The sequence below is a fragment of the Octopus sinensis genome, linkage group LG20 (genome assembly GCF_006345805.1).
Source record: "Octopus sinensis linkage group LG20, ASM634580v1, whole genome shotgun sequence".
NCBI lineage: Eukaryota > Metazoa > Mollusca > Cephalopoda > Octopoda > Octopodidae > Octopus > Octopus sinensis.
The window spans coordinates 16,046,589-16,058,293 of NC_043016.1; the positions used below are offsets into that span (position 1 = coordinate 16,046,589).

The 11,705-nt window shown below is 39.3% G+C and overlaps 1 protein-coding gene across 1 annotated transcript in view; it reads right to left on the reverse strand.

The window, feature by feature from the left end:
• LOC115222688 (serine/threonine-protein phosphatase 4 regulatory subunit 4-like) overlaps window positions 1-8,497 on the reverse strand; it is a 108,356-nt gene extending 99,859 nt beyond the window's left edge. The window contains exons 1-2 of the mRNA XM_036511516.1: window positions 8,414-8,497; window positions 4,891-5,093 (exon numbers count right to left, since the gene is read on the reverse strand). Coding sequence (XP_036367409.1) covers window positions 4,891-5,093; window positions 8,414-8,497 — 287 coding nt within the window. The remainder of the gene's footprint in view (window positions 1-4,890; window positions 5,094-8,413) is intronic.
• Window positions 8,498-11,705: the final 3,208 nt, after the last annotated feature.

The following is an 11,705-nucleotide window of genomic DNA, read 5'->3' on the forward strand; positions in this document are numbered from 1 at the left end:
CTTAGAGAGGAACGGTCAATCATATCAACTTTTTCGAAGTCACTATTCACTACGTTTCTCGTATAAGTAATATACTATACGAAGAAGTTTTGAATAATACTTCAGTTTTATGTAGAATTGTTATTATTACTTATAACTCGATATAAGGCGGTGAGCGGGCAGAATTGTTAATGTGCCGGACGAAATGTACGACAGCATTTCGTCTGGCTTCAAAATCTGTCGAAGTCGATTTCATCCTTTCCAGATCAGCAAAACAGGTATCAGTTGTACACTGGGGATCGATGTTATCGACTAGTTCCCTCCACACAAATTGTGCCCAAAGTGACAGAAAGGATTTACAAATACCATTAAAAAATCGTTTGGTCAGAAGAGAAGGTAGGGCTCATGATCCTTCAGTTTCCCACCAAACCTCTAGGTTGGAGGGAGGAAGTAATGTTGAAACTGGTAACTTGAATGCTTGCAAAAGATTGGATGCTACTAATGGTACTGAAGGCATCGAATGATGGTCCGTTGAGTACCATTACCGTGTGACGGGTCTCGACTCTACTACCCAAGCAGGCCATGGTGGGAATTAAACTCAGAACTCAACGAATAGGAACAAATTTGAATACAGTGGGAGGGAGAGACGAGAGTATTCGATCCGACGGTTTTAGCCCCGTTGATCCAACACCTTGAATCGAAACTTTATTTTAATCGACCCCGAAAGTGTGAAAGGCAAAGGTGACCTCGCTGAGATTTGAACTCTGTTCGACGTTCAAACATCAGCCAATTCGCAGCTGTTGAGTTTACAGATGCTAAATGTTATGGGACAATCCTCGAATCCGAAGGAAGGACGTTGACGCCAAGCTGTATATGTGATTAAGAAGCTTACTTGGCAGTTATGTGGTTTTGAGTTCAGTTCCACTTGTCTTCCACTATAGCCTCTGGCCGACCGATATTTTGAGTGGATTTTGTATGTGGAAACTGTGTGAAAGCCCGTCGTAGTGTCCCCTTTGACAACGGGTGTTGGTTTGTTTACGTCCTTGTAATTTGGCTGTTCGTATTTTAAAATCTGGTGGTAAGTACTGGGTTCAACTTGATTGGAGAGAACGAGTCACATTGATGAGTGCATTATAAGCATGGGCGGATGATAAATAAATGTGTTCGATTAAACCCTTCAAGGCTACTACCGTAGCTGGGGTGGGGCGGTAGGGGCGATACTTTTAAAGGGGTTGCACTTTTCATCCTACTGTAGGCAATGTGTTTTTTGTGGGGTCCGAGGGCGGCACACACTAACTACGCTGGTTGCGCGCTGGTTGTCTCGCCATTGGCGATTGACTTCAATGTCACCGGCCACATGCCTGCCATCCGGTCACCCAACAATTACCTCATTTCCACCGAAAATTATTTAAAAGCATTCCCAAAACCTGAAGCTATTTCTAAAAGCAGTCAATTTTATACAAAAAAAAAAAAAAAAACGAAATTGAAAGAGACAATCTTCAGAAGTTATATTTATTAGTGTTGTCAGGTGTGACCAAGAGCCAAAGGATTAATGATTCCCGCCTCCAAACCCGTCTGTAGTGACCGAAAGAGGATGTATGTAGAAAAAAAACAAAAAAACTAAAAGGAGTGACCAAGGTATTTCCATTCTTTAAACGAAATCATCTTCGAGAACCAGAGTCATATACGCGGTACACGATCTGCTAAGAATAGCAACCAAATCTCCTGCAAAACCACACTTGATGATTTTATTTTAAAAAAATGTAGTCCTAGGATAGACCTAGAATCACTAAAATGATGGAATAGCCATAGTTGTAACACTTTTGATCAATGTTGATCTCGGACTGAGCAACAACTCGAGAAGAGTTCAAAGAAGGTGAAACGGCACCGTGAAGAGGGTAACAGTTGGAAACTTCATAAAGGTTGGGTAAACTGGATAGGAGGGGATGAAGGACGGACATAGTTTGGCTGGAGTAAAACTGTGTCCTTCCCATAAATGACTGAACCATTTTTGTTTCCGACTGTCTCCTATGTGCTTGTGTTTACACGTGCGCCACAGAATATAGCGAAAAAACACCAAATATAAAGATTACATGACTCACAATACGGATGCGATTTTGTCATAGTCTATTTTTATGTTGGCCTGTCAATTTGTATTGTCTGTCTAATTAGTGGCACTGCTACGTGGCCCTCGTTAGTAAATAAAGGGGAAATCCTCGTTATCCTAATTACTGCACATTAAAATAATAAAAACGACTGCTGTAGAATATTCAAATCTAGAGCTAAAAGAACTAACAAACCAATCCCTCATACCATTATTGTAAGAAACAATAGAAAGTGTAATGTTATGAAGAACGAATTCCATGATGAAACACATATTTAGTAACACTTGGAGTATTTTGAATATGGAATAATAATGATTAGAAGAGGAGCCAGGCAAACAGTGTTTTTGTTTCATACTGTTATATATATATTGTGTATGGGTCACTTAATCTTTTAGATACAGTAAACTATGGACTGTTTAGAAACAAAAACTATAAACTGAGAAGGGGAGGAACGAGGTTTTCAAAGTTGCATGAATAACGAGAGAGAGAGGGAGAGAGAGAGAGATATGCAAGGGGAAGACAGAGGAGAGAAAGAAGAGAGAAGCAGGGAGGAGAGAGAGGAGGAAAATATGAGGAGTGGCGGTGGTCGCGATGATGCTTCACTTCTATTTTGGGTTTATGGTAAAAATCAAAAGAATTTAGTAGAATTTTAATTTCATGAAATTGAATGGGGAAGGGAAAATACATATTTAGCAGTAACTAAAGTAATTAGATAGACAGATAGCTAAAAGACATAGAAGAACCCCGAACCGCACACACACACACAAATGCAAAAAAAACTGACTATGTAAGCAATATTTCTTTTTATTTATTTCATGTGGTTAGAAGAAGTTTTTTTTTCCTGCTGATCTTGTTTATATCGCAGTCAACGTAAATGCTTTTTGGTTTGGTGTGTGAAGGAGAGAAGGGAAGAAGTACTTAATTCTTTCGAGATCTTGACAAATATATCCGGTATCAGCAAAAAGCTAGCAACAATCTCTCAGTAAGCATGCATGTGTATATGTATGAGTGTGTGCATGCATACACATACATACATGCACGCATACACATATTTATATATATACATATATATACACATATACACACATTTACATTGTAATGTACTAACTACACCATACTCTTAAGAAGTGATAATGGCAAGATGTTAATAATAATTTTCCTTGACTGTACTAGAACTGCTTTGTAAGGAGGAGTGCAGGTACCCGACAACCTGGTGAGATGAAAATGAGAATAAAAAAAATAGCACACGGCAGGTTTTGAACTTAGAAAGTAGATAACAAAGACGAATCTACAATTCCTGCTGACAAAAATAATAACGATTTGTTACTTTATTTTTTTTTTGCTACAAGAACAACAGAAATATAATACATTAAGATACATTTAACTTCAAAAAGAAATCAAAGAACAGTAAGTTGACATTAGAAACATCAGAATACCTTAACTTGCATTCTACATTCCAGAGATGAAACTTCAACAGGAATGACAGTCATTTATCCCTCCCACCCCGTTACAAAGTACCTGTCATGTATCGGGGTCCTTCAATATAGGGTGGATCAACTACAATTATCTTTCTTGTAATAAATCATTGTCATTTTCACTTTACTATGAGAGAACACAAAAAAGTGTTCTCTAATGAAATTCAAACCACAGATTTAGCTAACAGAAAAGTGGTTAACAGAATAACTAATGATGGTGTATAAACTTTTTTTTATACATCTTAAAGGGTAAGTGTGATTTAAATGGCTAAAAGGAGACTAGGAGGAGTAAACAACACGCGCAAAAATGCCCTCACAAAAGTTACAAAATTTGGAGAGAAGCAAAGAGGATGTAGCGTCGTTGATGCCTATGGATGAATAACATGTTAAATAAAAAGGCATGATAGTATAAACAAAAGGCGCCTGTTGCCTTTATCGCCCTCACAGTTTCATTTCAAGAATTTCTAATTCCGCTTCCTCACTTTCACTAAAACCAAAACCAAAACAAAACCCCCCAAAACAAAAAGTTGTCTAAACTATGGCGTGAGGAATATAAGGTACGATGTAACCTTTTACACCTCACAAACCATTAATAATAGTTCCTGCATGAGTGATTAGTATCATATTAAGAATATTCATCGTAAAGTACTGGACATGGTAGAGTGAAGGCATTTGTCAGAAAAACTCATCTCTCAACACATACATATGGGTATGTGTATACATACACACGTGTGCATCCATCCATATATATATATATATAGTGTAAAGAAAGAAATGTGCCTATGTGTGTGTGTGTGTGTCGCCAGATGAGGGAGTTCACGTCAATCTTGGAGAAAGAGAAGTGAAAAAAAAAAAACTTTGCGAAATATCTGTCAGATGGAAGTAGGATGGAGAGACAAGGAACAAGTGACCGGCAAAGATGGAAGGAACTCACTGTCCGATATTCCCGAGGATATTCTAAACCACACACACGTGTGTGTGTGTGTGATTTAAAATAAACAGAGAAATTACTAAAAAGTTAGCAAATGGAAAGTTTTAAAGTGTGTGTATGTGTCTGTATTATATATATGTTATAATTTCTAAATCTCTCACTCACTCACACACCCACAAACATGCATATATAAATACATATATTTACATATGTATATGCGTATTTAAGAGTATTTATACAATTATGTATATAATCAAACATACCAAGCAACAAAAAGAAAATAATAATCATGCAATGAAAACAGTGAAGAGCTTTGTACATTGATTTAGACAAGAATTTAAAAAAACCCAGTTTTTATAATGAATAATTTAAGAAATAAGTTTGCTTAATGTTTACTTACTCCAAAGCATCCAAGTCAGACTCGGTAAGAGCAGCGGAACCGTTTATATCAGCATCATTATAAAGAGTAGAAAAGTTGGCAATTGTTGTGCTGGACGTGACAGGTAGATTGGGGTTTGCCGGTTCCAAGAGTAAAGGGTCATTTAGGAACTGTTCTAAATTAGTAGAACTGCTGGGATACACGTCTTCTTCGAACTTGTCCATCTCAAGAAAAAACCCATTAAAGTATCAGAGAATTAACCTTTTACTACAAATGGTTAATGAAAATAGAAAGAGAGAGAGGCGAGTGGGAAAGGATGAAGTGTGAGAAATGGTAGAGCGATGCAGGAACCATGAAAGCGGGACTTGAAATATTAAAGAGAAAAGAAGAAATGGCTTTTTATAAATAACTTTTGACAATAAATGTGTGTGTGTGTGGAAATGTGGACACCAGTTGATAATAATAAGACTCCGGTGAAATAGGTGTCGGCAACGGCGGTTTGTTACCAATAAAGTGACATCGGGGGAAGTCGACGATGAGAAGAATGTAAAAAGTTGTGTGACTTTGGGGAAGAAATTTGCGGGAGACGAACGTCAGAATTGTTATTGTGATACTGTAGAGTTGGCAGCACCCAAGCCCTACTTTCGTACGAAAACAGAGAAAGAGAGAGAGTTGCACTTTACGCGATTCGCTTCCTACACACACACACACACACACACACACGAGCGCATTTTTATTTAATTTACGTTTTGGTCACTAATAAAAAAAATAGAAAAAAAAAGTGTACGCGCGCGCTCGCACACATTTATAGATATTCTGCGCCAAGGTTTTCGTTACCTTGTTTCTTTCTCTCCTTTCACCATTAGAACACACTTTTTTTTAAACATTCACATCAGCAATAATAAATAGGCATCAGTTATGCACACACACACTAATAAACGTATCTTTAGGCAGATATACGAAAAATACAAACAAATGTAAGCACGCCAATGAGAGGATTTCTATAGGGTCACTGGATCTGCTAGAAACAACAGCTAAATTTCTCAACTCAGATCAGGGAAACGACCTCAAACAAAACAAAGACGCATTGCACAATATACTCCCGGATATATAAAAGGGGATAGTCGTATTTTTAAAATTTTATTTTATCTAGTTTCAGCTCACGAGCTGTGGCCATGCTGGGGCACCGCCATTAAGTATCTGGAGTTTTTTTTTTGATAATAAGTTTATCTTAATTGGAACTCATCTAGAGTGAAATACAAACTCAAATATTTATATACATTTGTGTATACATGTGCGCACAAATATATGCATGTGTATGATATATATGTTGGTACATATAAGATGAAGCGATGCATCTAGAGCAGCAGTACTCGCCCCTTTCTTGCTTGTAGCTCACTGCCATTGGGTGCCCCATGTGGCGAACCGAGAAGCAGCCTGATGCGAAAATCCTCTCAGCAAAAGACACAAACTCTTCAGAGGCATCCCGCAGCCGTTAATGGCAGATCGATGCCTTGCGACTCCGGATTAACTTGCTAGGTATCTCGGAACAGACATACGGTGGCACAATGTGCAGGACTACCCTGGTGGATATGCCCTGGCATTGCCTTGTAGCTGAGTCCAGGAAGACCAAGACTAGAGGATTATACTGTGATAGGAGAAAAAAAGCAATGATGGTCTTTCGGCGGTGTCTAACAGCCTGGATTTATTGGCAGCCTCTTGTGGCCGAGAGGAGGTGCCAATCATTTTCCATTTACCTAGACTCTGGGTCTATATATTTCAAGGTAAACATAGTGATATTAGGAATTCTGCAACATGAATTCTGGATCGCTAAAAAGCCTGGCAGCGTAAAAACGTTTGGTAACAAGAGCAGTTCTGAGTATACGTAAGCTTCTAACCAGAACTCTACACGTAAGGTGTACAGTGTAATAGCCATTAGTAGCTTATCCACGGATCTCTTAGAGAACCCTGTCTATAAATGTCTATGCTTAGCCCATTTGAGAAAGGGCCTAGAAAACGCGCTAAATATTGTTCGCTGGCATTTCTTCCGAGAGGAATCTGAAACTGCACGGACAGACCACATGATAGTTGAAAAACGACCAAACAAAACTTTCTTGTTCGTTATCCACCTACTCTCGTAACCAGTAAGCTGAGACAATGTAGTGAGATCAGGGTAATTGGGAGAAAGGTTCTCTCAATGAAGTTAGTGGTGGTTAGACTTTATTCTGGAGGGGTTAATCCAAAGGTGGACATCACCAACATGGCATTGGCTTTGCTGTGAGAAATACTCTGTTGTCTAAACTGATAGCGACACCACTTGGCATTTATCATGTGGCTAAATATCATGTGTCTATCATCTAAAAATCAAAACAACTCAGGATTCAACAGCGCAGAATTTTAATAACTTATAGCTCGGAATCGACTCAAGCCAAGAGTGGAATTTGCTAGACGGAAATCTGTTGGAAGGAATATTCTTAATCTCAGAATCCATTAGAAAGTTATGAGAACATCACCACCACCTGGGCTCCCAAATGTCTCCAAGTGGAGTCTATTCTGATGATAGTGTTCAACTCTCCGGAGGGACGGCAATCTTGGAGATTCTGAAAACAGTCACGGGTCACTGCCAAAGTCGTAAATAAAATAAACAGAATATTCAAGTCGAGATTGTTTTTTTTTTTCTCGTTAGAGCAACAGTAACTAGAGATAAGTATTGATCGACTAACCCACGAACATGTGTAGATTTATGTGTTTAAGTGTGTATGTGTAGGTATGAGTGTAGAGGTGAATGTGTAGGATGTGTGTGGGAGCGTATGCACTAACATAGCTAGAGTGTGTGCCGTCCAGGGCGGGCCTTCCGTCCGCCGCTCCCGGACCCCACAGAAAACACATTGTCTACAGCGGACCCAAAAGTGCAGCTCGGAGCACTTTTGTGCGTGCGTGCGCGCACCAATATTTAACCACAACCGAATGTTTAAACGCGCTGTCCTAAGTTCTATCCCACTGCTTGGCAACGTGGACAAGTTGTCTTTTACAATTCTTTGGATACTTGTGTAGAAGCGTACCGGATGGAAGTACCCATAATTCTAGAACCTAGCCTTGCCATTCGTTGTTACCTTGATTAAGATGGAATTTAAATATTCTTAACGTCTGTCAAATACTCACTGTACCTGTAATTCTAGGATTTAGCTTTATCAGGCCGAAACATCCCAAGTATTATATAAGAGATTAAAGGATATAAATATGTGCAATATTAATCCATTTTCACTGTAATTCAATTCGAAAAATCGATATTTCTGCAGATCGAACACTGACTTACTCTTCGTCGACAGCGACGCGAGCGATCCAGCACGCGCCTATGCGCATGTATGTGTGTGTGTGTGTGTGTGTGTGTGCGTATGTGTGAGTGTGTGTGTCTGAACGTGTGCATGTGTGTGTGTAAGATTTCAGACTAACATGCTAACCAGCCAGCCAGTCGGCCGGCCAACCAGCCAGCTTGTTCTTATCTCATTTCCTACGTCTCATCAGATATCGGTTGCTTTCTTACAGTTCTCCAGAGAACAGCTGCTTCGGGATCATTGATTCGCTCATCTGCACTCGGTAACCCCCCATCCCCATCAATTCCACCCATTTTTGCTGCCACTTGTTCACTTTATTTCCCAACCACCAACACCACCACACACACACACGCATATCTCCCATGTTACGGAAGCGTTGCGCTTTTGGTAATCTTGCCCTTTCGACTGTAATTTTCCCCTCTTATTTGCCTTCGCGTACACCCGCATTCATACACGCACGCACACACCACACAACATATACACATTTATCTCACCCGCGTTACAGAATTATGTTCTTGAAAAATCTTCCTCTGACGTGAAGCTCGCTAAGACGAAATCTAATCATCGACCTCCAAGTTATAAAAGAAATCAATGTGAGAATGTATTTCGCGTTACGGAGCTTCTTATTTAAAAAAATAAATAAACGCTTCTGTAACGTTGGGCGCGCGTGTGCGAAATATGTCTCAAAATATGGCAACATCCAGAGATTTGTGGTTTATTGTCCTGTCTGTCTCCATTTAAATTGTCGCACCAAATCGACTACCCCAGCATACAAGTATTACTCAGAAATATACCTGACTCAATCCTTATTTCGGAGTGTGTATCATTAAATTTTAAAACAAATTAACACCTATATTGTTATGATTCTGCAAAAGAACGCAATTGTTATGAAGAAAAATTTTAATTGATGAATTCTTCAACGACTTATACATGTAACTTAAGGAACACAGAAAGTAGCGGAATATCATTCACCATCGGTCCTTCTTTACCATTTGTCCATTATTTCGCTATCTACCTAATTCATTATATCATTTTACATGTAAAATGTAATGTTGAGAGGGATGGTATTCTTTCGATTTATGATCACAAAAAGGGGAAATACCCGAATGACGTGTCGAATAGCCCACCTCTTCGGCTTTTAATTTTTCTACAAAATTTCTTCGGATTCCTAGCCTTTTCAACCCCAGCGACAATTTTTTCTTTGCATGGGGATCCTCCCCCACTACACGAATACGCATCGACTTAAGAATATAAGGTAAAAGGATGAGTGATTCAACGATACAAAAAAAAAACAAGAAATAATTCATAATTTCAATCTTTTAAGGCCAATAGTTTGACGATAATTTTCCGTTTCCAGTGTGCTTAATATTTTATAGTGAATTTACCATCGTTAGTGGGTGCGCCATGTACCCTTCTCAGTCTGAATATAGGCCAGAGAAACCATCCCGTTTCACCAGACTATAGACGTACTCAAAAATAATGCTACTGTTGCTTTAACTCAGGTCAATACCCTTCTGGCATTGTTAGAGTTATGACCAAAGACGTACCATCCGTGACAATACAGTTCTTTTTGTGGTACTTCACATTTTTCACTGCGGTAGGGGAGTGATCTGAAAGTTGGATATTATTTGTAGCAGGTCCAGTGACGACTACGTAAGAGGTCTCTTCATCGCCTTCGATTATCGTTTAGTCCCAGTTCGGCCCTGAATGAAGAAGTGATCAAAATCCATCTAATCATGGCTTTGTGTGTGTGTGTGTGTGTGTGCGCGAAGTGAGGTGAGTGAGGTTTTTTTGTACGGCAGAAATGGCGTTTGTATATATATAAGGTGTGCATGATACGAGTGTGTGATGTATATGAGGTATATGTGAATGTGTGAAACGTGGATAAGTGGTTAGAGTATTCGACTCAAGATCATAAGGTCGTCGGTTCGATACCTCGCGGCGCATTGTGCCCTTCAACAAGACACTTTATTTCACGTTGCTCCAGTCCGCTCTGCTGGCAAAACTGAGTTGTACCTGTATTTGAAAAGCCCAGCCTTGTCACACACACACACACACACACACACACACTGTGACGTGCTGAATCTCCTTGAGAACAACGTTACGGGTGCACGTGTTTGTGGAGTGCTCCAAACACTTGCACGTTAATTTCACGAAAAGGATGTTCCGTTGATCGGATCAATTGGAACACTCAACGTCGTAACCGATGGAGTGCCAGTTGTGAGATGTCAGATGTCGGGTGTTATGTATCTGTGTGGATGTGTGTAGTGTGAAGAGTGTGAAGTGTGTGTGTGTGTGTGTGTAAAGTGTCAGCTATGTAAATGCTTGTGTATATATATATTAGCGAGGAGGGAAGCTAAAAGAAAAAAAAGCGAAAGAGATTGTGCGAGAAACTGCACCAGAGAGAGAAGCAATAAAGATAATGTGAGAAATATGGGGAGAAAGTGAGAATAATAATGAGAGAGAGAGGATTGAAAGAAAGTGAGAAGTGTGAGAAACAAAGGGAAAAGTGAGTGATAATGAAAGAGACAGAACAAAGAGAGAGTGAAAGAAAGGGAATAAAGATAATGTGAGAAATATGGGGAGAAAGTGAGACTGATAATGAAAGAGACAGAGCAATGCGAGAGAGAAAGAGAGAGAGAGAGAGAGAGGGAGGGAGGGAGAGAACGAGTGAAGCTAGAATTATGGTGAGAAAATCATTGCCAAAGAGAAAGGAAGAGAAGAAGAGAGTGTGAGAACGACATGTCACGTGATTAAAGGACAACGAAGCAGACGACATGAAACATCAAATGAGACAAGAAAGGGATTAATACAATTGTTATTGTCTGTCTGTCATGTTTCCTTTTCTGCAATGTCATATTTGTATTGTCAATCTGATGTACCAAAACTTAAATATACACAGAAAATATGAAAGAGAGAAGAGATGTTTGCCTGCGGTTGACAGGACACGCAGTGACCCTCATAAATCGAGTGTGACAGAGGAGAGGTCGGATAGAAGAAGCCTCTGTGGTGTCTAGAAATAGCAATCAATTTCCCTGAAGTCACTTTATTCAATGTCTCTAAATGAGTGGGGGATACCTAATAGACTGGGATATGTTTCTAAATAAATAAAATGTTGAGAAGGATTAAAAAAAAACAACAACTCTAATGTAATATTTGGCGAAGAATAATGCTTTATTTTATTGCGGCAATAAAAAAAAAAAGAAGCTCGATGAAAAATGTGAAAACAGAAAGAGAAGAGTCAATATCTATGATTCCCATGAATAAGCGATATAAAATGAAACGTATGCGACTGGGAATAGAAACCGACTGATTCCCCACTGCTCTGTAGAAACTTGTTAGGTCCTTGTTTCTTGTATTTTAATACAGTAAAGTAAGGAAGGGTAGCGGTCACGGCTACTTATTTTTTCAGGACTTCCGAGACTGATGGGGAGGAAGGGAGAAAGTTACCCTCTAACCAGAGGAGACCTGGCCCATTTGCAACAGAGAATGCCTCTTACT